This window comes from Oratosquilla oratoria, chromosome 5 (genome assembly GCF_046742065.1).
Source record: "Oratosquilla oratoria isolate Oo_2021 chromosome 5, ASM4674206v1, whole genome shotgun sequence".
In the NCBI taxonomy this organism is placed as follows: domain Eukaryota; kingdom Metazoa; phylum Arthropoda; class Malacostraca; order Stomatopoda; family Squillidae; genus Oratosquilla; species Oratosquilla oratoria.
In genome coordinates, this window is record NC_134781.1 from 58,919,442 (window position 1) to 58,945,361 (window position 25,920).

The 25,920-nt window shown below is 38.9% G+C and overlaps 1 protein-coding gene across 4 annotated transcripts in view; it reads right to left on the minus strand.

Moving 5' to 3' along the window:
• Positions 1-4,237: 4,237 nt before the first annotated feature.
• Positions 4,238-25,920, minus strand: part of LOC143025510 (sn-1-specific diacylglycerol lipase ABHD11) — a 45,424-nt gene continuing 23,741 nt past the window's right edge. For all 4 annotated transcript variants that reach the window (XM_076185286.1, XM_076185285.1, XM_076185287.1 and 1 more), the window contains one exon: positions 4,238-8,330. In XM_076185286.1, coding sequence (XP_076041401.1) covers positions 8,195-8,330 — 136 coding nt within the window. In that variant the 3' untranslated portion in view covers positions 4,238-8,194. The remainder of the gene's footprint in view (positions 8,331-25,920) is intronic.

Sequence of the window (25,920 nt, forward strand, 5' to 3'; positions counted from 1 at the left end):
CGTGAGTGCTTCTAAAGGACGCACGGGATCGCCTACGTCGGCGCGGTAAGAGCCTAAAGTCTCCATAGTGTGAGTGCGGCTTTAAACCTCTCCCCACCCAACCGTTGGCAACTGTGTGGCAATTATAATGAACTCAGCCACATCACCAAGGCCGATGGCCCCATCCCATTCTAAACTCAAAGGGAAGTAAATCTTTTCTAAGATCGACCTCGTCAGGGCATTCCATCAAATCCCGGTCGCGCCAGATGTCTCGAAAGTAGCTATCGCTGCCCCTTTCGGACTCTTCAATTAGGTGATGTCCATGAGCCTGTGCAATGCTACCCAAATATTCCAGCAATTCATGGACCATATCCTCAGAGACTTCAGCTTCATCACTGTTTATTTTGATGCCATATTAGTTGCCTCTGATGACAACCAACACCATCATTTCCACCTCCTCTTCTCCTGGTTGTATGATTATGGCCTCAAGATACACCCATCAAAATGCTTTCTTGGGATGTCGTGACTAGATTTTATTGGCTATCGAATATCTACAAAAAGTATTTCTTCTCTTCCTCAGAAGATGGACACTATCATAGACTTTCCCCAGCCCATGTCCATCAAGAAGCTGCACTAATTTCTGGGGATCATCAACTACTATCACAGATTCATCCCTGCTGCAGCTGGCAAATTGGGACATATCAGCTATCTCATCAATAATTATCCAAAGCACTTGGTTAAGCCCATTAAATGGTCTCCTGAAGCAGTCCAGGCATGCAAGGATATCAAGTCTGATATGGCAAAACTCGTACTTTTGTACTACCCAGTGACTCAAACCCCTACTATATTTACTACTGACGCCTCATCTATTGCCATAGGTGTGGCTTCAAGCAGATTGATGAAGAACTCAAGTCAATTGCATTTTTCTCTAAATGGCTAGACCCCACCCAAATGCGATACAATGGCTTTGACAGAGAATTTCTTCCCATTTACTCAGCTGTAAACCACTTCCTCTATTTCCTGAAAGGAGGGCCCATCACCACCTTCACTAACTATAAGCTCCTCACTCACGTGCTTGACTGAGTGTTCGATCATCATTCTCCCCGTGTATCATAGCAACTACCATTCCTTTCCTGGTTTGACACCCAAATCAAGTTTATCAAGATCACAGATATACCTTGTCCAGTCATCTACATCATCCCTCAACACCAGCACACTATGCAATCATCACCGTTTCCCAAAAGAATGACACAGAATTCTGCCACCTACATTTAGAAGAATCAACATCTTTAGAGCTCCATCAATTTCCCAACACACCCATCCCCGTGTGGTGTGGCATGTTTAATGGGAAACATCTGCCCTATATTCCAGCATGCCATTGCAGAGACATGTTTGAAGCATTCCACAACAACAATCATCCCAGAATATGTGCAACACAACATCTAACAAGTCAAGTTGTCAGGCCCAGTATAAACAGAAAGATCAGATAATGAACTCGTACTTGCATCAACTGTCAGACATTCTGAGTTACACACCACACCTACGCTACACTTCACTGTTTCCCTTCACCAACCCAGCAATTCTAGCTCGTCTATGTGGATAAAGTGGGGTCTCTACCTCCCTCTCGAGGAATGCTTTAACTCTTCACTTGTATTGACAGGTACACAAGTTAGCCAGAGGCGATTCCACTTCCAGATTTTTCTGCCAAAACAACAGCCTGGGGATTCCTATCAGGCTAGATTTCAAGGTTTGGTGCCCCTCTTGCTATCATAATCAACAGGGGCACATGGTTTGAGTCCAACCTCTGGGCCAGACTACTGATATTCCTTGGCATTGCACATCATTGAACTACTGCATGCCACACACTGGCCAATGGGGTGGTTAAAAGATTCCACCACTAATTGAAAGAGTACCTCAAGACTCATCTTGAAAGAGTACCTCAAGATTCGTCTCACAGCTGAGTGGACACCCTTCCTCTGGTTCTTCTTTTCTTATGCAACGCCTTTTAAATCAACTGTGACATTACTCCTTCTCAATTACTTTACACTGAAACCCTTTGCCTCCTAGGAAAAATAGCAGCACCTGCAGTAGGTGACCCCAGTCAGCATGCTCTCAATTAACCAATCAGGAAAATGTTTGCTAACACCCTGTGGCAGCTCATAACAAAAATAAGTGGGGCTGTTGCTTCAGTAAAAAGTATATGGCCATTGTTTTAATACTGTATTTACCTTATTGTAGTTTACAGGAAAAGAGCAATGCTCATTGGGTCCTGTCTCCCATTCTCTAACATAACTAGACTCGAATTCATGTACAGTTCCAACTTAATCTATATCTTTGATTTCCAATTATCATATTTAGATTTGAACTTATGTATTGTTTGATCTTGGGCTATATCACCTTCTAAGCTATTCCACATATTTATACATCTATATGGAAAATTGTATTTCTTCACATCCTTCTGACATGTGGTTTTTGTTCATTTATTTCCATGACCTCTTAAAACCCTCCCATCTTTAATGAGATCTCTTCTATCAGTGCAATCTATCCCCTTTAGTGACCTGAAAACTAATCATGTCACCTTTTTCTCTTTGATCTTTCAAAGTTGATAGACCCAGTACTTTGTTTTTCCTTATACGGTTTATCTGCCAGGCTGGGGACTGGTTTGGCTGCTGCCCTTTATATTCTCTCAATCTTGCTTATATCCTTCATTCTGTGTGGGGATCATACTACTGATGCATATTTCAGTCTTGGACATATCAGGGTTTTGATGATTTTTTCGTCATCTCTTGTTCATATAATGGAACGCCACTTTAATCTTCTGCAGTAGTCCATATGTTTCTCCCACAATCTTGCTGATATGTCTGTCAGGTGACAGGTTGTCTTTTATCAACACTCCCAAGTCTTTCTCCTCTTTTGCTTTTATGATGTGTTTACTTCCCAAGGAATAGTTTAAAGATGGCCCTTTGCTGCTATTGCCCCTTTCCAGTACCTTGCATTTTTTTGGATTTGAATTTCATTTCTCATTCTTGGCTCCATGCAAAAATAGTATCTAGATCTTTTTGCAATATCCGCTGCAAGGATCCTACTCACTGTGCCATGTGTAATATAGGGAGTGTCGCTGAAAAGCTGGCACTGCCTGGGAATCAAACTTGGATCCTTCCACTGTCCAGGAAGGCATGCTTACCAATTACATCATGGTCGGCTCTAGTGACCACTCACACATAAATGCTTGTATTTTATTTGTTAATTGTTGAGTCATGCTGTGGAGGCATTGTTGAAGATGTTTCTTACGAACTGCTCAAAAATAGTTATTAGAGTTGTCCAAAATTGCCCAAAGTCAGTGCTTGCAATGGTTTTAAGTAGGTTAATTTTCTTGTCGATTCTTGCTGTCAGTAACTACCACCCAGAGGGTAAGCAAGAAACATGTTCCCAAAGGCTACAGGAAATATTCCAACCACAATCACGCACAGAAGATAATTACCTTAAAGAAACTTGCAGGATATCCATCAAAGCTGTCTATAGCGTACAGCAAGTTACACCAACTCAAGTCTTTCATTGCATTGGACTAATGCATGAATCTTTCCTCTGTAATAGCCATCTCAACATCTGTCCTCTATTGCAACCACTAAATATACTCATAGGAAAACTGAAGTTCCTTAAATTCCAAGTCTGGACACTGCAGTCCCATAGCAGTTGGCAATTACCCCTGGACCCTACACATCTTTCTGGGAAGAGACTTTGTACCAATGTCTGCATTTTATTAATGTGGAACTATTTCTGTTATTGGCTGAAAGTAATAAAAGCAGGGGAGCAGTCACTGGTTGCCAGCTCTCCTTATATTTAAAGGTGAAATACAAAATTGATAGAGATCTTGGCCCTAACTCAAAAACTTGAGTGCCAGCCCTTTGTAGCTGCACCTCCCTATGGAACCAAGGAAGTTGACAGGGTCTACAGATAAGCAATAGAGATTATTTTCTCTGATTTTTTTCTCATAGGATCACCTTGTGCAAATACCTGTCATCAGTCTCATACATACATATACCAAGGCTTTTTCTCCCTTACAAGGGAGGTAGCCAAAAAGAAAAAGGCATAAAATCATTCCCACCCATTCCATCCCTAAATACACTCCACTCCCCTCCACCCTCCCTCCCATCTTAGCACTTCCTGGATTTATGTCATCAGTCTCATACCAGTGTTATATCACATAACACATTGCAGTTAAAGCCTAATATTAGGGAGAGCACAATTAAAGTCTATGTCATCTAATTTCAAACCATCTATTGCCAAACTTTTTTACAACAAATCCACTGACATCATGGCCACTAATTTTGGTCAATGGAAAATAAGTACAGTAATTCTTTATTATATCCTTTAAAATATCTAGAAAAACAATTTGATTGTTTATAACAATATTAAGAATTAATTCTGAGATACTTCAAATTTCAATACTAGGAATTACAGCTAAATTCACAATAGCCAGCTGTAATGTCATGCAAGAAAACATATGAAAGTGTTTAGGATATAATTAGAGCCATAAATTCAATACCTTCTTTCACCAAGTTTTAGAGCCATTCATGTGTTCACTAAATTTAAAAAAGAGTTGGTGTGCTTTGATAACCCAATTCTGTGTCTAAAGTATGCACTTGTTTCATGCAGATTGAATAAAGAAGTTTCTAATGAGGGAATTGAACTGGGGTCTGTAGTACCTATAATCCCTGATGCAGAGACCTTGGGTGCTGTGAAATACAGTATTGTGCTCCTCAGTTCAATTCCCTCTTAACCCCTTCAATACGGGCCAAAATCTCGTGGGCAGCATTTGCTGCCAGACATGCGATGTTGCGTCATAATACTGTACTCACATTAAAAAAAATAAAGTTACCGCTGTATTGCTCCTTCTCTTTCACCCATGAATTTTGATAACCATAGAAAATATGATGAAGCCAGTTTACAGAGTAGGGGGGTCACGCAGGTACAACTACAATATATATAATCAAGACGCCGACATTGGCATCCTCGCGTACCCACTTGCTCCTCATGACGCCTACGTAGGCGTCATCATATTGAAGGGGTTAAGAGTCACTCATTCAGTCTGAAATAATTCAAGTGTACACATGACGTTGGCTAACTTGGAGTCAATGAAATGAGTGCAATATTTTGTCTATTATTAGAGTGCACCCAGGAAGTATCAGGTTCACCATGAAATTTCTTTTGTGGAATGACAGTGGCCAAAATTGCTTTGTTAGGAATGAAAAATAATGTGATCCTTGATTCAGTCCCCTCATGGATAAATTGCTCATTAAAATCTAATTCTATCACTTACAGTACTCCACAAAAAAGTACACACTCTTAGAGAGAGAGAAAGAAAAACCTTGATTGACACTTAATTTTTGTCAGAAGAGTCTGGACCTCCGTCATTTGACAGAAAAGCAATCCAGCATTTGGCAACTCTGATAAGGGTAGTACAAGTCACAGTACCCACATAGCTGTGATGAGGGATGGTTGCTTGTCCTCAAACTCCCTCATTGGTGTCACTTATTCTCATTTGGTGGCCTTCTTTTTTATTATGGCCAAAAATGACCAATTGAAATCATAGACCATTGCACTGATAACTGGGTTTAGAAAATCTTGTAAAACTGTGTATCTTGCTGCTCACTATTCAAATGATCCAATCATTTCAAAGAGTGTTGGCATTCCCCTCCCCCCCACAAAAAAAGGGGTGGGGTGGAAGCAAGTATTCTGCAGTGATAAATAGAGCCTTAGAATCTAATCCTTGTCTGGAGTGTTGAGGGAGTGCTCTGTGCAAATGGTTAGCTGCTGCATTCATGACCTTGGATACACAAGTCACAAGCATGTAAAATAGCCTATTCTTTCAGCTACACATAAACAAAACTGCGGTGACTTTACTAATAAGTACCTTCAAGTGGTATGATGACCAGTATTTTTGGGTTCCTTTCTAAAGGAAGGGTTTGGCCACTTAATTTTACTATGAAGTATTTTCTTCTTCTTCTCATGGTTGTCTGGAGTGAGCAATGTCACTGTCGATTTCTAGGGTGAAGCTTCCATTCTTCTATTTCTGAGCCTTTGTTCCAGTTTGTACTAGTAGACTTGGGTGTTCTTTGCTGCTATTTTGTATTTACTGCACAGGCTTATTACTGTCATCTGCATGTGAGAGAACATTAATGTTTGGTTTTGGTTCAAGAGTTGGTGGATCACTCATGAAGAGGTTGAACAGTAAGGGTAAAAGTATTGCACCTTGTGGGACTCCATTGTATAATCTTTTCGTACCTTAGGTGTGGTTATTTTAGGTTATTCTGCATTGTCTTCCCTCTATAAAGTTGGTTTACTACTTCTTGTCGTTGTTAAGTTATCTTAATGATCTTTTTGGACAGTATGTATGGGGACCTTATCCAAAGCCTTGTCTTCCCTCTATAAAGTTGGTTTACTACTTCTTGTCATTGTTAAGAATATATCTTACTGATCTTTTTGGACAGTATGTGTGGGGACCTTGTTTATATCAATAGCAATCATAACAATAAAGATACAAAGAACAAAAATATCAGCAACATCACATACCAAGTCTTGGGCAAATGCATACTCAAGATTCTTGCCCTTTCACCTCATCTCCACAAAGTGAAGAGATGTAAAGGAAATACTATGATGTATAAATTAATTAAAAGAAATTGTTTTTGTACTTTATTGCAATATTTTCCTGTGTATGCATAGAATTTGTTTCAAGAGTGTGCACATTTTTGTTGAATATTGTACATAAGATATCCATGTTTCTGAAGTGTTAAGAACCACAATTATTGCCTTGAGTTTCACTGACTGAAAACCCAGACTTGCAGCAGATGGTGACAGTCCACAGGCCTTCCCACAGATATTGGGAGGAAATATTGGACTTGTGTTATATTAGTGTGGAACTGTTTTTATGTCATCAGCTTGTAGTAGTTGAAGAGGAGAGTTGATGGGTGTCAAACCATTGATGCTGCAGCTCCACATAGAGGCAAATGTGTTGCAAGGTTCTGAAGACAGGTGACAGGGAAATGATTCTCTCTGACATCTGTCTCATAGGACACTTGCAGGTACCCATTATTGATCCCTCCTAAAGTGTTATTTATAATACAACATAAAGACTTCCTGAGATTCCTTACTTGAATCATTAAGACCAGTTCTGAGGTATATCAATTTCCAGATACTAGAAATGAACTATGAAGTTTAGTGTTAAAGTTAACCCATTCAAACCAGCTGTCTTTTATATTTTCCTGGCTGCTGAAGCCTACATTGTAGGGCAACGACTTGGAATTTAAGAGAGGCATAGATGAAAAGTTTAAATGTGTTTGAGATGAAACGTGTGAAGAGTGGGGGAGGGGTTACTAGGTTGGATAGAATGAGAAACGAGGTGAGGAGGAGAGTGGGAGTGGAAAAGATGGCAGATAGGGCTGATGAAAGATTATTGGGATGGTTTGGACACATGGAAAGAATGAGTGATGAAAGATTAGTAAAAGAGGTATGTAAGGCAGAGGTGAGTGGAGTGAACTTAAGGGGATGACCAAGGATGAGATGGATGGATGGGGTGAAGGAGGCGTTAAGCAAGAGGAGAATGTTTGCTGTGCAAGGAAGGGAGAAGGCAGAAGATAGGGATGTGTGGAGAATGACTGTATATAGATGATACTGTTATGCAAGGGAGGGATGGAAGGTACGGGGTGCTTATGTGTGAATGATACATTGACGCTGCCCGAAGGGATTTCTTCCCATCCTCTCTTTTTCTGCACAAGGAGATGGAGGGGGGGTTCACTGATTAAGTGAGGCGGCCTTGCTGTGGATGTACTGTGTCTTGCTGCATTCCATTTGACCCAGGGCAGTTGGAGGGTGGAAATGGTGGTGGAGGGGAGTGGAACAGGTGGGAAAAAGTATGTGCCTTTGGTCTTTGACTTTGCTACCTCCCTTATAAGGGGGAAAAAGCTCTTGGTAGATAGATTCAATTGTCAAGAGCCTGTTGACCTACTGTATCATTTCTTATGGCTGCTGCCAAACAACTTTATTCAGCTGTGGAAACCTCTGGCTTCTTGGGATTTAACAAAACACAATCTATATACAGTTATCATAAACATTTCATACTATTGAGAACACAAGTAAATTATATTAATAGCTAGTGCTTCTTCAACATAGGTAGTCTGAGCCAAGTATCTCAATTTTGTGACTAATATAAAATAATTCAACTGTCTATAAATCTGCTTGCTATTTCGAGAAATTCCTTGGGTTTATCAGCATGTAGCCAATGTCCAGCTCCTTCAATGTACTGGAACGTGGCAAGAGGGAACATGTCTCTTATTCTTTCATGATCTTCTTGTCTGTAAAATATATGATAATTAGTTCCTGCACAATGAAATATACAATAAGAATAAGAATAAAGACCACAATATTTAAACAAGTGCTTAACATAAAAATATTACAGTAAAACTTCAATAAATCAAATCTGAAACCAATTTCACTTAAGGTGTGAATATGGTATATAAGGATCATAATACCTATCTATACACCAATATGTTTCTTCCCCCTTACATATTTACCTAGTTGTATTTTGCGGGAAGGGGAGCTACGCTCGTGGTGTCCCGCCTTTGTATCTCGCAGTGTCTAGTTTGCTCTTAAACTCATGAATGGTTTTTGCATACACTATTTCATTGTCCAGTTTGTTCCAAGTGTCTACCACTCTATGTGGAAAACTGTTTTTCTTCAGATCTCTTCTATAGCTATGTTTTTTTATTTTCTTTCCATGTCCTCTTGTGCTTCTCTTGTCCCAGTTTAACAAGTCCTCTCTATCAAGTATTTCTGTGCCCTTCATGATTCTGTAGATGGTCAGTAGGTCACCTCTCTCTCTTCTTTGCTCCAGAGTCGGTAACTCCAGTTTAGCCAATCTCTCCTCATATGACAAGTTTGCAAGTGCAGGTGCCATTTTTGTGGCTGCTCTCTGGATTCTTTCTATTTTCTTTATATTCTTTTTGGTACTGGGTGATCACAATGTTGCTAAATATTCTTGTCTAGGCCTTATCAGTGTGACCAATATTTTTTTAATCATTTCTTCATCCAAATATGTAAATGCCACTTTTATTGATCTTAGCAAGTTGTAGGATTCTCCGACAATTTTGTTTATCTGTTTATCATAGGACAAGTTGTTTGAGATAATTACACCCAAATCTTTTTCGGATCTCTCCTTCTTTACCTCCTTGGTTCCAATTTTATATTGTCCTGATATTCTATTTTTGCTTTTTCCAAACTCCATTATGCTACACTTTAATATTGAAGTTCACTTCCCATTTCTTGCTCCAGTTCAATACCTTATTCAGGTCTTCCTGCAGTGATTCACAATCCTTTTCAGTTTTTACTTTCCTTAACAGTTTGGTGTTGTCTGCAAAGAAGCTCATGTAACAGTTCACATCATCATCCATGTCATTCACATAAATAGCAAACATTATTGGAGCCAATACAGATCCTTGCGGTACTCCACTGACCACCTCTTTCCTATTTGAATATTTTTCTCTGAGTACTACTCTCATCTTTCTACCAATCAGGAAGTCCTCCATCCATTTTAGTAGGTTCCCTTGTATCCCTCCTATATGTTCCAGTTTTTTTTTTAATAATTTTTTGTGTGATACTTTGTCAAAAGCTTTTTTGTAAGTCCAGGAAGGCACAATCATTCCATCCATTCCTTTCTTGCACTATGTCTATTAATCTTGAGTAGAAACATATTAAGTTTGTGGTACATGATCTTCCTTGTTTGAACCCAAATTGTCTTGGGTTTATTATATTGTTGTCTTCCAGGTATTTTACCCATCTATTCTTGATGATTTTCTCACAAATTTTGGTTATAGTGCTTGTTAGTGAGACTGACCTGTAGTTAGTTGGTTCCTCCTTGTTTCCTCTTTTATATATTGGTACAATGTTAGCATTTTTCCAGTCTTTTGGTATTTTTCTTTCTTTAAATGAGCAACTTATTATGTTACATTTTTTGTCTGTTAGTTCTTCTTTGCATTCTTTTAGAATCCAATTTGCAATTCCATCTGGGCCATGTGATTTCCTGACGTCAAGGTTTGATAGATGTTCCATTATTTCTTTTTGTGTTATTGTTATCTCGCTCATGGGGGGAGATCACCTTTCATTTCCTTTGTCCCAATATTGTGCTTTCTCTCTAGTGAAGACAGATTTGAAGTGATTATTCATGACTTAGGCCATTTCTAATTCTTCTGTGTATTCTATATTCCCTAGGTGTAGTTTCACCATTTCCTGTTTGTTTTTAAGTTTACCATTCATGTACCGATGGAATAGCTTGTGTTGCTCTTTGCATTTATCTATAATATCCTTTTCATGGTTCCTTTTTTTCCTCTCTTCTCACTTTAACATACTCATTTCCATAGTTTATATAAACTTGTCTTTTTCCAGGTTTTTTATCTTTTCTCCATCTTTTCCAAGCTCTGTCCCTTCTATCTTTTGCCTCACTGCATCTTTTGTTGAACCAGCATTGAATGTACACTTTCTCTAGCTTCTGTCTTGGCACATGCCTATGGACTACTGTAGAAGATTAAAGAGATTTTTGCAATATATGAAGAGGTGATGAGAAAACTCACTGAAATCCTGATCCATCCAAGAATGGAATATGTATCAGTGGTATGGTCCCCACACAGAGTGAAAGATATAAGCAAGATTGAGAGAATACAAAGGACAGCAACCAAACTGGTCACCATAAACCATATGAGGAATGACTAAAATCACTAGGTCTGCCAGCTTTGAAAGATCAAAGAGAAATAGGTGATGTAATTACAGTATTCAGGTTGCTAAAGGTGATAGATTACACTGACAAAAGAGATAAATTGATTAAAGATAGGAGGGCTTCAAGAGGTCGTGACAACAAATCAAGGAAGGCTACATGTCTAATGGATGTGAAAAAATATAGTTTTCCTTACAGATGCATAAATACTTGGAGTAGCTTGGAATGTGATGTAGCCCAAGCTGGAATAATACATGAATTGAAAGCTACATATTATACATACATATAACAAGAGCCGTTTCCACCTTACTAGGGAAGTAGCCAAAGTCAAAAGCATAAATCCTCTCCCACCCATTTCATCCACACATACTCCACTCCCATTCACTACCCCTCCCTCCCTCCCTCTTTTCTTGGCTCCTCCTGGATGATTGGTCATCCCTGCATCTTGCCCACTGCCCTGGAAATCAAGGATACAGAATAAGTTGGAACTATACATGAATTTGAGGCTAGGTATAATAAATTGGAGAGTAGGAGATGGGACCCAACAACTGTTGCTCCTTTCCTGTATACTTAAATCAGGTAAATACATTCAAAATGTCTTCTTTCTGCCTTACTTCATTTACAAGTTTCTGTCCTATACAGTGTTGTGGGCACAATCACACCCTACTGTCTTCTTTTCACATCCATTCCCAGATACCTATTTTCCCTTGACACTTTTCATTCCCAAAGACATTTACTTGCTTCCCTCACTCTACAGTTTACCTCCACCATCACTCCTCCATTTCCTGCTACATGTAACCCCGAATATTTAAAACTATCCACTTCCTCTAACCTCTCTCATTTAAGACTTACCTCCAGCTTACTGTCACCCTCACCTCTTGTACATCTCATAATTTTGCTTTTACCCTTATTTAACTTCAACTTCTTCCTGTAACATATTTCCCAAACTCTGTCATTAACTGCCTCAGACCCTCTTCTGACCCAGCCACAAGTGCAGCGTCATCAGCAAACAACAACTGGCTCACCTCCCACTTCCTTCCAGTCTCTAACCAACCTCCACTCATCTCCCCATAACCTTTGCATCTACCTCCTATTCCACCCCATCAATGTATATATTGTAGTCATGGCAACATAACCCTGGTGCAGCTCCACTTTCACATCAAACTACTCACTTTCATCATTCCCAACCCTAACACAAGCTCTACTACTTATGTAAAAACACATGACTGCTTTTAACAGCTTTACCCCTATCCCATACATCTGCAATACCTCTCACAGCACTTTCCTGTCTTTACTTTCATAAATCTTCTCTAAATCCACAAAAAAAAAAACTTCCTTACTTTTTGCCAAAAACTTATCACAAATCAGCCTTACCACAAAAATTATATCTTTGCACCCACTACCTTTCCTAAACCCACACTACTACTCACCAATTACTTTCTATGTTTCTCTCTTAATCCTCTTAATAGTTTACACGCTCCCATATGCCTCTCCAACTACTCTCTACAAGCTGATCCCTCTAAAAAGGGAGAAACCAGGGGAATTACATGAATGTAGTGGGACCAGGGGCAATGGACCAACTGATTGAAGTAATGAAGGTAAATCAGCTCCACTTGTCAGGCCCTAGTGTAAAAGAACTTAGGTCTTGCTGGATTGCCTTTGACCTGTGCAGTGTAGCAGGTGTCAGGGATGGCCCTTCATCCATTAAGTGCTAAGATGGGAGGGACAATGAATGGATTCTGGATGAATGTTGGGTAGTTATAAATCTTTATTTGACTGCCCCTCTTCAAAAAAAAAAAAAAAAAAAAAAAAAAAAAAAAAAAAAAAATATATATATATATATAAAATATATATATATATATATATATATATATATATATATATATATATATATATATACATATTTTCCAAAAGAGGGGACAAGGAAGGAGGGTTGCCATACAAGTGAAGCTGTCCTGCTGTGTCTTGCTGCATTGCTTTTGACCCTGGTAGTGGGCGGCAGGAGACAGGGATGACCCTTCATCCATGAGAAGATAGAGGGAAACAAGGGTGAACGGTGGTGGATGGGAATGGGTGTGTGCCTTGGCTTGGCTACCTCCCTAATAAGGGGGAAGAAGCCCTTGGTATATAAAATAGAATAGTAAAAATATGCTCTACCTCAGCCACTCCTCTTGCATGGAAGTATGAGGTCTTTGTACATGTACACAGGCCATCTATTGAGACGTGCATTTCCCAGCTTTTAAAAAAGTATGGGAAATAGAGCTTTCAGTTTAATGGAGCCCATTTAACAGATTTTGGATGCAATGGCTGAAATCCAGTGACATACAATAACTTTTGGAGTCCCCTACTATATGATCAGAGCATATCAAGAGCTCATCTTCACAATCATTGCTACATATACATATATATATGTATATATATATATACCAAGGGGTTTTTCCCCCTTACAAGGGAGGTAGCCAAATTTAAAGGCATAAATCCACTCCCACCCATTTCATCTCCACATACTCCACTCCCACTCACTGCCCCTCCCTCCCTCTTTTTTTTGGCTCCTTCAGGATGATGGGTCATCCCTGCATCTCACCCACTACCCTGGGTCAGAAGCAATGCAGGAAGACACAGGACATCCACAGTAAGGCCACTTCATTTAATCAGCAACCCCTCCCTTCTCCACTGTTTCATGCAGAAAAAGAGATGGGGAGAAATCTTTTTGGGCTGCATCAAAATATCATTTACACATACTCTCTAACCCTCCCATCCCCCACCCACTATCTTCCATGCATAACAGCATCATCCATACACAACCATTCTCCATTCATCCCTATCTTCTGTCTTTTCCCTTCCTTCCTCAACAGACATACCCCTCTATCCCAATATTCCTTTTACTCCCATCCATCCATCTCAGACTTGGTCACTCCATGTTCACTCCATCCACCTCTGCCTTCTGTTGCAAGATGACTGAAGGGAATATTCAATCCTTTAGATGTCTAGCATGCACATGTGTGTGCGCACACAAAGCAGACACAGTCAAAGCAGGATGTGCCAGAATGAATGCTCTGAGCCACTAGCTAGCGATTCACGAACGAACGATTTGAAAGCGGGCCTACCTAGTTGTTTACATAGATATGGTGTCGTGAAAGCGAAAGCTCATTGGGACCAAAATGTAAACATTTTTGTATCTCCATTTTATCTTTTTTTTTTTTATCATTATTATTTTTCATTGTTATTAAAAAAAAAATTGAAAGAAGTGAAGAAACTCTGAGAGACAAAGAACCAGCAAAGAGATGCTTAGAAGAAAGTAGAATTGAGACTCCACTTGGTGTCCTTCGAAAGAAGACATGTCTTTCTCAAACACCAAAGGAATACCAAAGGTTTGAAAGAGTTTTTTTTTTCGGGGTTTGAGGGGGAAGGAAATATGCAGAGGATTAGAAATGGATAGAGAACCCAGGTATAGAAATATAATGAGAAATAGAGATATTAATGACATTTTGGATGATTTAATAGAGCTCAAAAGTGAGTACAAAACAATGTACAAAGAAGTATCTATGCTAAGGAAAGACAATGAGGAGAATAATAGGGAGATAGATGACTTAAAAAAGGAATTAAATAAATTAAAGGCAGAAAATGAAAGGTTGAAAAGTGAAGACATAAATAGGAATGAGGCATTAAAAAAGGAGATAAAAGATCAAATGCAAGAAGTGACTGAAAAGGTGGAAGAAAAAATAAAAGAAAATGACTTACAGGTAATAACAAAACAGTGGAAAGTTGAACAGGAATGTCAAAAAGTATCCCTTAAAGAAATAATTGAGCAACAGGTCAAGGAAAATACCAAGGAAATGGTGATCCAAGTAATTAAAGAGAAAGGCAACTTAGTTAGGGATACAGTGGATAAAAAATATGCATTGTAATCTATGGCATTAAAGAGAAGCATGATGTACCTACATATCAGAGGGAAAAGGAGGAGAAAGAGATCGCTAAGGAAATTCTGAAAGAATTACAAGCGGAAGGACAAGGCTTGGATAGGGAAATCAAGGAGACCTATAGGATGGGCAGATGCTCTAAAGAAAAACAATAGAGGCCACTGAAAGTAAAGCTTAGATCTCAAACAATTGCAGAGGAAGTACTATCCAGAACAACGAAATTAGCAATTAGTGAACATTACAAAAATATATAGATAAAAAAAAGAAATGAGTAAGGAAGAAAAAGAAAAAGAATTTAGAAACGAAGCGAATGAAAGAAACAAAATGAGAACTGAAACTGGAAAAAAAAAAAAAAAAAAAAAAAAAATTGGAGAGTGGTGGACCTGAGGCTGAGAAAATGGTATATAAGGAAAAAGGAAACAAAGAAGACAGAAAAAGACGAGGAGAAAGGAAATAAAAAATAGGTTATACCAATATAGATGGAATAACTTCAAGAATGAATGAATTAAATGATTACCTGGCCTTAGAAAAAGCAGATATAATGGGAATAGTGAAAACTAAATTAAAGTATACTCCACCACCCAACACTGTGGGACAAGGTTTATACAACTGCTGGACAAAGAACAGAAAGGATAAACAGGGTGGCAGAGTATTAATTTCGACTAATAAAGATTTAAATGTAACAAAAATAACTGAAGGAAAAAATAATGTAGAATCATTATTATACAAGTTGAAAGCAAATATATGAAGAGTAGAAAATTTGTAGTGGTGTACGTGCCCTCCAAAACACAGTCCTGGACAGAAAGTGATCATTCCAAAATATTAGAAGATACAAAATATGAATTAACTAATATACTGAAGGACAGAGGAAATACAGAAATTATGGGTGACTTTAATTCAAAAGAAATATGTTGGGAGGAAATGACAGTGAAGGGTGTAAAGGAACTCTGGGGCAATATCCTACTCGACACATTGAATACACAATGACTCAGTGGATAAGGGAAAATACCACATACAGAGGTAGTGAGGAACCATCAAGGCTGGATTTAATACTTACAACAGAGCCTGAAATTGTTGATAAAATTTACTACAAAACTCTGATAAGAAAGAGTGACCATGTACTAATAGAATTTGAGTTGAAAGAGCAAATGGATCAAAGCAGAAATGATAAACATAGAATAGGAAGACTAATGTACAACAACAAAAAATTTGAGAAACTTAAAAAATTCTTTTACAACACAAACTGGGAAAAATTTCTAAATGAGGAAACAGGGATGGAAGAGAAATGGAATATACTAAAAGAAATTTACAATGAGGGAGTAAATAAATACGTACCACAAAAATAAAATGGAAAGAACATACATAAAAAGCTGGTACAACAAAAGGTGTAGTGAGGCTAAGGATAAAAGAGACAAAGCTTGGAAGAAATGGAAAAGAGACAAGAAAACAAGCAAATGGCAAATGTACATCAAACTAAGAGATGAGTATGTAAAAATACGCAGATGAAAAGAGAAACTATGAAGAAAAAAAAAAAAAATGCAAGGAAGAACCCAAACTATTTTACGGGTATGTAAATGGCAAACTGAAGAACAAACAAGAAATAGAATAGCTGCATCAAGGCAAACATGAATATACAGAAGAACTGGAAATGGCTGAAATTATGAACAACCACTTCAAATCAGAATTCATAATAGAAAACTCACCTAACTGTGAGGAAATAGAGAGAGATCCCCCTCAATAAAAGAAATAATTGTAACACAAAAGGAAATCAGCAACCAAATCAGTGACCAAAGAAAATCACATGGTCCAGATGGTATTGCAAATTGGATACTGAAAGAATGTATGGAAGAATTAACAGACAAAATATATAATATAATTAAATTCTCACTTAAAGAAGGAAAAGTGCCACAGGACTGGAAGAAGGCAAACATTGTACCAATTTATAAGGGAGGAAACAAAGAAGACCCATCAAATTACAGACCGGTCTCCCTGACAAGCACAGTAGCAAAAATTTGCGAAAAGGTCGTCAAAAATATATGGGTTAAACATTTGTAAGAAAAAACTATACTGAATCCAAATCAATTTGGATTCAGACAAGGAAGAACATGTACAACAAACTTGATGTGCTTCTACTCAAGATTAATAGACATAATACAAGAGAGATGGTTGGGCAGACTGTGCCTTTCTGGACCTACAAAAGGCATTTGATAAGGTACCACACAATAAACTAATAAGGAAGATAGAATCAATAGGTGGCATCAGAGGAAAATTATTGGAATGAATGAAAGACTTCCTGACTGGGAGGAAAATGAGAGTAGTAATTGGGAAGAAATGATAAGTGGTGTCCCACAGGGATCAGTACTGGCCCTGATCATGTTTGCTATATACATAAATGACATGGACGAAGGAGTAGAGTGTTATATGAATTTCTTTGCAGACGACACAAAATTACTAAAGAAAGTAAAAATGGTGGAGGAGTGCAACTCATTATAACAAGACTTGGACAAGATCTGGAAATGGACTCAAAAGTGGGAAATGAAATTCAATATCAAGAAATGTAGTATAATGGAATTTGGAAAAAGTAAAAACAGAATATCAAGAGATTATAAAATTTGTGAAGAAGAGGTCAAAAAAGTAAACACGGAAAAAGATCTTGGAGGGAAGATCAGCAAAGACATACATTGAGGTCAATAAAAGTGGCATTTGCCTATTTGGATGAGGAAATGATCATTTCTTTTTTCTAACTACACTAATAAGACCAAAACTTGAGTACACAGCAACACTATGGACACCCAGTACCAAAAAGAATATAAAGAAGTTAGAAAGAATACAAAGAGCAACAACAAAGCTGGCACCAACTCTTTCCAAAATGACATATGAGAAAAGACTGTCCAAATTAGAATTACCAACTCTGGAACATAAAAGGGAAAGAGGAGACTTACTATCTATAGAATTATGAAGGGAATGGAAATCTTAGATAAGAATGACTTATTGAAATGGGACAATGGAAAAACAAGAGGACACGAAAAGAAACTAAAAAAAAGATAATTACAGAAGAGATCTGAAGAAAAAAAAAAAGCTTCCCACACAGAGTGATAGATACTTGGAACAAATATGACAAAGAAACAGTGTGTGCAAACACCATTCAAGAAAAAACTTGATGATGAGAGATACAAAGACCGTTTACTGAATTATGAAAGGGATGGAAGTTCTTGATAGAGACGACTTATTAAAATGTGACAGAAGAGAAACAAGAGGACATGAGAAGCTAAAGGACAGTTACAGAAGAGATTTGAAAAAGAATAGCTTCCCACATAGAGTGATTGATGTCTGGAACAAACTAAATGGGGAACAGTGAGTGCCAAAGCTATACAAGATTTTAAAAATAAACTGGATGCGAAGAGATATGAAAACGGGTCACTATGAGCATAGCTCTCGTCTCGTAAAATACAACTAGGTAAATACATTCAAACTCCTTCTCTCTTATGTTCCATGCTCCCGCCCCACTCAGTGCCATCGGCACAATCACTCCTTCATATAATCTCCTCTTAGCATCCATTCCCAAACGTCCACCTCTCATTACACTTTTCAGTCCACCAAGGCATCCACTCATCTCTCTCAATCCACATTCCACCCCCCCTTCCACTCCTCCCCCTCCCACCACGTTCGCATCCAAGCATCCAAAACTATCTACTTCTTCCAGTCTCTCTTCCTCAGCACTCACCCCCCATCCACTGCCACCCCCACCCCTTGAACATCTCATCACCTTACTTTTACCCACATTTATCTTCAAATTCCTTCCCTCACACACCTTCCCAAACTCCGTCACCAACCTCCTCAATCCCTCCTCTGATCCCGCCACAAGTGCAGTGTCGTCCGCAAACAACAACCGGCCCATCTTCCACTTTTCTCCATTTTCTTTAACCATCTCCAATCCCTGACCCACTGCCCTTGCACTTACCTCTTGCACCACCCCATCAATGTATAAATTGAACAGCCAGGGTGACATAACACCTCCCTGATGAAGTCCCTCCCCCCACCTCAAACCACTCTCTCCATTTCCAATTCTGACACATGCTCTACTACTCTTGTAAAAACTCTTGACAGCTCCCAAAAGCCCTCATCCCATCCTGCACATCTGCAAAACCTCCCACAGTGGCCTCCTGTCTACCCTATCACAAGCCCCTTTCAAATCCAAAAAGCCCATAAAACATCCTTACCCTTTCCCATATCTCTCTCACATATCTGTCTCACCACAAAAATCTGATTTATGCAACCTCTACCTGTCCCAAACCCACACTGTTCTTCACCAATTACTCCCTCTGTTCCTCTCCTAATCTTCTCAATCAAGATCCTCCCATAAGCCTTCCCAACTACACTTAACAAGCTAATCCCTCTGAAACTACTACACTCACATTTGTCCCCTTTTCCCTTGTAAAGTGGAACTATACAGGCACTCCTCCAGTCCTCTGGCACTCTACCCTCTCTCTAGCAAACATTAAATAGCCTCACCAGCCAGTCCACCATCACTGTACCTCCATTTTTTAGACATTCTGCATGGCATCCATCCAAACCAGGTGCCTTACCTGCTTTCATCATCTTAACAACTACCTTCACTTCATCCTTCCTTATTTCTCCTCCATTTTCCTCACTCATCACGGTCATTTTCTTAGCAATTCCCACTGCAACAATCTTTCCCTCCCTATCCTCCTTCACATTTAGCAACTCCCTAAAATACTCTGTCCATCTTCCTCTTATTGCCTTCTCTTCCATTATCATCTCTCCATCTGCACTTTTTACCTTTTCTTCTCTACTTGATTCACCTCTTCCTCTCTTAATTTCTTTCCAAAACATCTATTACTTTCAAAATTTTCTGTCATACTCTTACCCCATTTCACATCTGCTCTCCTCTTTGCCTCCTTTATCTTATGCTTTATTCTCTTTTCTTTGTAACCAATCTGTGAAAGCTCGCTTCTTCTCTTCTACAACCTTCTTCGCTTCCTCATCCCACCACTCACTACCCGTCCCTCTATTTCCTCCTGTCCTCCTTGTTCCACACACCATCTCTGCACACCTTGAGACTCCCTCCTTGGACCATCCCTCTTCCTCCTCCACTCCTAGTTCTACTCTATCCTTCACTCCCTCCCACTCCTCTCTCTGGTTCTTCTTATACTCCTTCTCCTTTTCTTTCTCATTTAAGCAGTTTACTCTAAGTACCTCCCTACCTTTTGTCCTTTTCCTCTTTCTCCATCTATCCTCCACTCTCAACTTACCTCCCACCAAAAAAATGATCTGATATCCCCCCACTCTCTCCCCTTAGAACATGTACATCCTTAACTCTTCCTATTATACTCCTATCTACCACTACATAGTCCATTAATGCTCTATCACCCTTCCATCCACCACCCTCTCCCATGTGTACTTATGCTTAACTTTCTTCCTAAACACTGTATTTGCTATCATCAACTCTCTTTCTAGACACATCTCCACCATCAACTCTCCACTACAATTCTTTCCTGGAACTCTACACTTCCCAACCACTCCATCTATTGGTTCATTTCCTACCCTAAGGTCTCCCAATACTTCTACATTGATGTTTCTCCCTAATCCCTCTATGCACTCATTTAAATCTATCCAAAAAGCCTCCCTTTCTACACTCTTCTCACTACCAGGCCCATATGCACTTATAAAAACCCACATCTCCTTTCTCAGTTTCCCCTTTATCCACATTAACCTTGAAGAAACCTCCTTCCACTCTACTACACATTTACCTATCTCTTCACTTACTAGTATAGCCACTCCTTCTCTCCCTCATCCTCTTTTCACTCTTGAGAACCTCCCACTTACACTCCCAAACTCACACTCGCCACTCCCTCTCAACTTAAGTTTCACTCAATGCCAACACATCCATCTTTCTTCTCACAAACATACTGCCTATCTCTTCCCTTTTACTCTCATCTGTACCACATCCACACACATTAAAAGACCCAAACCTTAGGGCACTGGTTGGAAAACTCCTAGACCCTCTTATGCCTTTACTTTTTTTTAGGAATGTCCCCTGTGGGGTTACAGGAAGAAGGATGCCTAATCCTAATCCCCATCCCATTTTTCTTGCCTCTTATGATTCAAGTGGGAATACTTGGTGGCAGCATTCTATTCCCCACCACAGGGTAGGCAAAAAAAGGAAATGAATATTCAGAGAAGTGGTACAAGACAGTAACAAGGGGCTGGGGGACAGCATAATGGAGGGACAGACGCTGTATAATAAAAGTGTCATTCTCTGTGAACAGAGTCCTCCTCTATCAGAGACAAAATGATGTGTGGCTCTGGTCTGTAGGGGCACCCCATATAGACCCTAAAGTATCAATTGCATGCTATTTTACCACAATAACATGCAGCCAAAACCCCAGATGGGGCCAAAAGAAAAAAATAGGCCACTAAAAATTAAACTAAGATCTCAAATGATAGCGGAAGTACTATCTTAAACAGCAAAGTTGGTGAAAAACGAAGATCACAAAAATGTATGCATAAAGAAAGAAATGAGTGATGAGGAAAAAGAGAAGGAAAAGACACTGAGAATTGAAGCAAATGAAAAAAATTATAAAAGAACAAACTAAAACGAACGAGTTTGTTTTTGGAGAGTACTGGACCTGAGGCTGAGAAACAAAGAAAGAAAGAAAGAAAAAAAAAAGTGAAAGGAAAAATTAAAAATAATGTACACTAACATAGACTGTCTGGAAGAAGAGAAACTGGATATAACAGGAATTGTAGAAACTAAATTAAAAGGCCCACTAGCACCTAATACTGTAAGACAAGGTCTATATAATTACTGGATAAAATATAGAGGAAAAACAGGGTGGAGGGGTCATGTTTTTGACCTAAAAAGGCTTAAAGGTGACAGATAACAGAAGGAAATAATAATATGGAATTGATTATGATAAAAGTTGAAAACAGCAACATACATACATACATATACCAAGGCTTTTTCCCCCTTACAAGGGAGGTAGCAAAAAAGGAAAAGGCATAAAATCATTCCCACCTATTCCATCACCTGAATATACTCCACACCCCTCCACCCTGCCTCTTATCTTAGCACCTCCTGGATGACGGGTCATCCCTGCACCTTGTCCACTGCCCTGGGTCAGAAGCAGTGTCGCAAGACACAGCAAGGCCGCTTCATTAAATCGTCGACCCCCCTCTCTGTCCCCCCCATTGCATAAAAGGAGATGGGGAAAAATCCCTTCGGGCTGCATCAAATTTTGCTCACACATACTGCCTCACCCCCCATCCCCCCGCCCATTCCACCTCATGCATCACAACATCATCCATATACAACCATTCTCCATTCACCCCTGTCTTCTGTCCTCTCCCGTCCTTCCTCAACAGACATTCCCCACTTCCCTAAAGCCCCCTTCACCCCATCCATCCACCTCATTCTAGGACGTCCCCTCATGTTCACTCCCTCCACATCTGCCTTCCATACCTCTTTTACTAGTCTTTCTTCACTCATTCTTTCCATGTGTCCAAACCATCCCAATACTTTTTCATCAACCCTATCTCCCAGCTCCCTTTCCATGCCTGTTCTCCTCCTCACCTCCTCATTTCTCACTCTATCTAGCCTAGTAACCCCCATCATACTTCTCAGACACCTCATCTCAAATACATGCAAGCTCCTCTCTTCCTCTCTTATGTTCCATGTTTCTGCCCCATACAGTGCTGTTGGCACAATCACTTCTTCATACAATCTCCTCTTAGCATCCATTCCCAAATGTCTATTCCTCATTACACTCTTTAATCCACCAAGGCATTTACTCGCTTCTCTCAATCTACATTCTACCTCCACCTTCACTCCACCTTTTCCTGCCACATTTGCACCCAAGTATCTAAAACTATCAACTTCCTCCAGTCGCTCTCCCTTAATGCTCATTTCCAGTCTACTGCCACCTTCACCCCTTGTACATCTCATCACCTTACTTTTACCCACATTTATCTTTAGCTTTCTTCTATCACATACTCTCCCAAACTCTGTCACCAACTTTCTCAATCCCTCCTCCGATCCTGCCACAAGCGCAGTGTCGTCCGCAAACAACAGCTGGCTCATCTCCCACTTTTCTCCATTTTCTTTAATCATCTCCAATCCCTGACCCACTACCCTTGCATTTACCTCTCGCACCACCCCATCCATGTATAAATTGAACAGCCAGGGCGACATAACGCATCCCTAACGAAGTCCCACCTTTACCTCGAACCACTCACTCTCTCCATTTCTAATCCTGACACAAGCTCTACTACTCTCATAAAAACTCTTGACAGCTCCTAGAAGCTTTCCTCCTATCCCGTATATCTACATAACCTCCCACAGTGCCTTTCTGTCTACCCTATCATAAGCCTTTTCCAGATCCATAAAAGCCAAAAAAACATCCTTCCCCTTTCCTATAGCTTTCTCACATATCTGTCTTACCACAAAGATCTGATCTACACAACCTCTACCCGTCCTAAATCCACACTGTTCCTCACCAATCACTCCCTCTGTTCCTCTCCTAATCCTCTCAATCAAGATCCTCCCGTAAGCCTTCCCAACTACACTTAACAAGCTAATCCCTCTGAAACTACTACATTAACACTTGTCCCCTTTTGCCTTGTAAAGAGGAACTATACAGGCACTCCTCCAGTCCTCCAGCACTCTACCCTCTCTCCAGCAAACATTAAATAACCTCACCATCCAGTCCACCATCATTGTACCTCCTTTTTTTTTAAACATTCTGCATGGCATCCTTCGAGACCAGGTGCCTTACCTGCTTTCATCATCTTAACAACTGCCTTCACTTCATCCTTCCTTGTTTCTCCTCCAGTTTCCTCACTCATCATGGTCATTTTCTTAGCATTTCCCACTGCAACTATCTTTCCCTCCCTATCCTCCTTCACATTTAGCAACTCCCTAAAATATTCTGCCCATCTTCCCCTCACTGCCTTCTCTTCCATTATCATCTCTCCATCTGCACCTTTTACCTTTTCTTCTCTACAGCAACATGAAAAGTAGAAAATTTGTAGTAATACATGTGCCCCCAAAAATGAATTCTTGGATAGAGTGACCACTCCAAAATGCTGGAAGACACAAAACATGCATTAAATGAATAGCAAAAGGAGGAAATATAGTAATCATGGGTGACTTTAACTCCAAAGAAATATGTTGGGAAGAGATGACAGTGAAAAGTGGAGAGAACCTTTGGGGAAATATACTACTGGATATGACCATTGAATATACAATGACACAGTGGTGACAAAAAGAAACCAAATAACTACAGGCCTATAAGTTTGACTTTAATCGTAGGAAAAATGATGGAAACTATCATCAGAGATGATATCGAATATCATTTAGAAAGTAACTCTTTGATAAATGATAGCTAGCATGGTTTCAGATGGAAACATTGTGTGACTAACTTACTCGAATTCTACAACACAGTTATCTCGAATTATGACAAAAGAAACAATATAGATTTAACATATCTAGACTTTGCAAAAGCTTTTGATACCGTCCCCCACGAAAGACTACTTACTAAATTAGTTTCACATAGAATAAGTGATAGCCTATTAAGTTGGACTAGTAATTGGTTGAATGATCGAAGGCAAAGAGTTGTTTTAAATGGAAAACTTCTGGATGGAAAAATGTTATGAATGGAGTTCCTCAGGGTTCCATTCTTGGGCCACTTCTATTCATAGTATAAATGTTATAGACCATGGATTAAAATCTACTGTTTCTAAGTTTGCTGATGAAACAAAACTTTGCGGAATGGCAAATGATCACTTAAACCAATTAGATATTCAAGAAGATTTAGATAAATTACAGCATTGGTCTGAAAAGTGGCTAATGAAATTTAACACAAGTAAATGCAAGGTAATGCACATAGGTAAAAATAACATTAAGTATGATAACAAGCTATTTGGAAATTTGTTAACAAAAGTGGATAGTGTAGAAGATATCGGCGTAATTATCAGTAATGATCTCAAATCATCCAAGCAGTGTATTTCAGCCTCTGAGAAAGCAAATAAGATTCTAGGACTGATTGCAAAATTTTTTTACTTCAAAAGTCCATCGCTCATTAAGAAGCTATATAAATCGTTAGTTCGTCCACATTTGGAATATGCTGTTTCCGTATGGTCACCGAATCTCATTAAAGACATTGACAGATTGGAAAATGTACAACGGCGAGCCACAAAACTGATTCCAAATATAAAAAATAAATCATACAAAAATCGACTAAAACACATGAATCTGTTTTCCCTAAAAAAGTGTAGACTCACAGGTGACTTGATACAGGTCTTTAAGGTTTTAAAGGGAATTGACAACATCAAAAGTGACAAAATTTTCACACTGAATGAGAATCAGACAAGAAACAATGGTCTCAAACTGTGAGGAAATAGATTTAATTTGGAAGTGGGTAGAAACAACTTTGCCAACCGTGTAGTTAATGAATGGAATAAACTTCCTGCAGAGGCAGTGCAATGTAGTTCAGTTCGAAGCTTTAAGAATCATTTAGATAAACACCTAAGCAAGATGCTGTAATGATTATCATCTATTTAATATTATTTGTTTATTTGTTTTGTTATCATTTGTGTTTATCATTATTTACTTGATTCTCATTTATTATTAGTTATATGCCAATTAATTACTATTTATCTGTTTGTTTATTATTCAACTATACCTATACATTCATTTATGTATTTGATCTATTATTTATATTATTATATTTTTTATTCATCAATTTATTTATTCATCATTATGATGATTTTTTTGCATCCGACCTAGATATGGACCAAAAGGTCTCCTGTTGGCATGCTCTGCCTTTGTAATCCTTTGATATAGAAACAATGAAGAACCGTCAAGACTAGACTTGATATTTACAACAGAGCCTGAAATTGTGTATAAGATGGAACACAAGACACCAAATTGGAAGAATGACCACATATTAATTGAGTTCGAACTAATAGAGAAATTTTATTTGGGAAGAAATGAGAAACAGAAAACGAAGACTAATGTACAACAAGATTGATTTTGAGAAACTCAGAAATTTCTTTCAAAAAGTGAATTGGGAAAAATTCTTTCATGAAGAAACAAAGATGGAAGAGAAATGGAATATATTAAAGGAAATTTATATAGAAGGAATAGAGAAATATGTACCAAAGCAGAAGCAGGAAAGGATGTACATTAAGTGCTGGTATAACAAAAAATGTAGTGGGGGAAAAGATAAGAGATCAAGC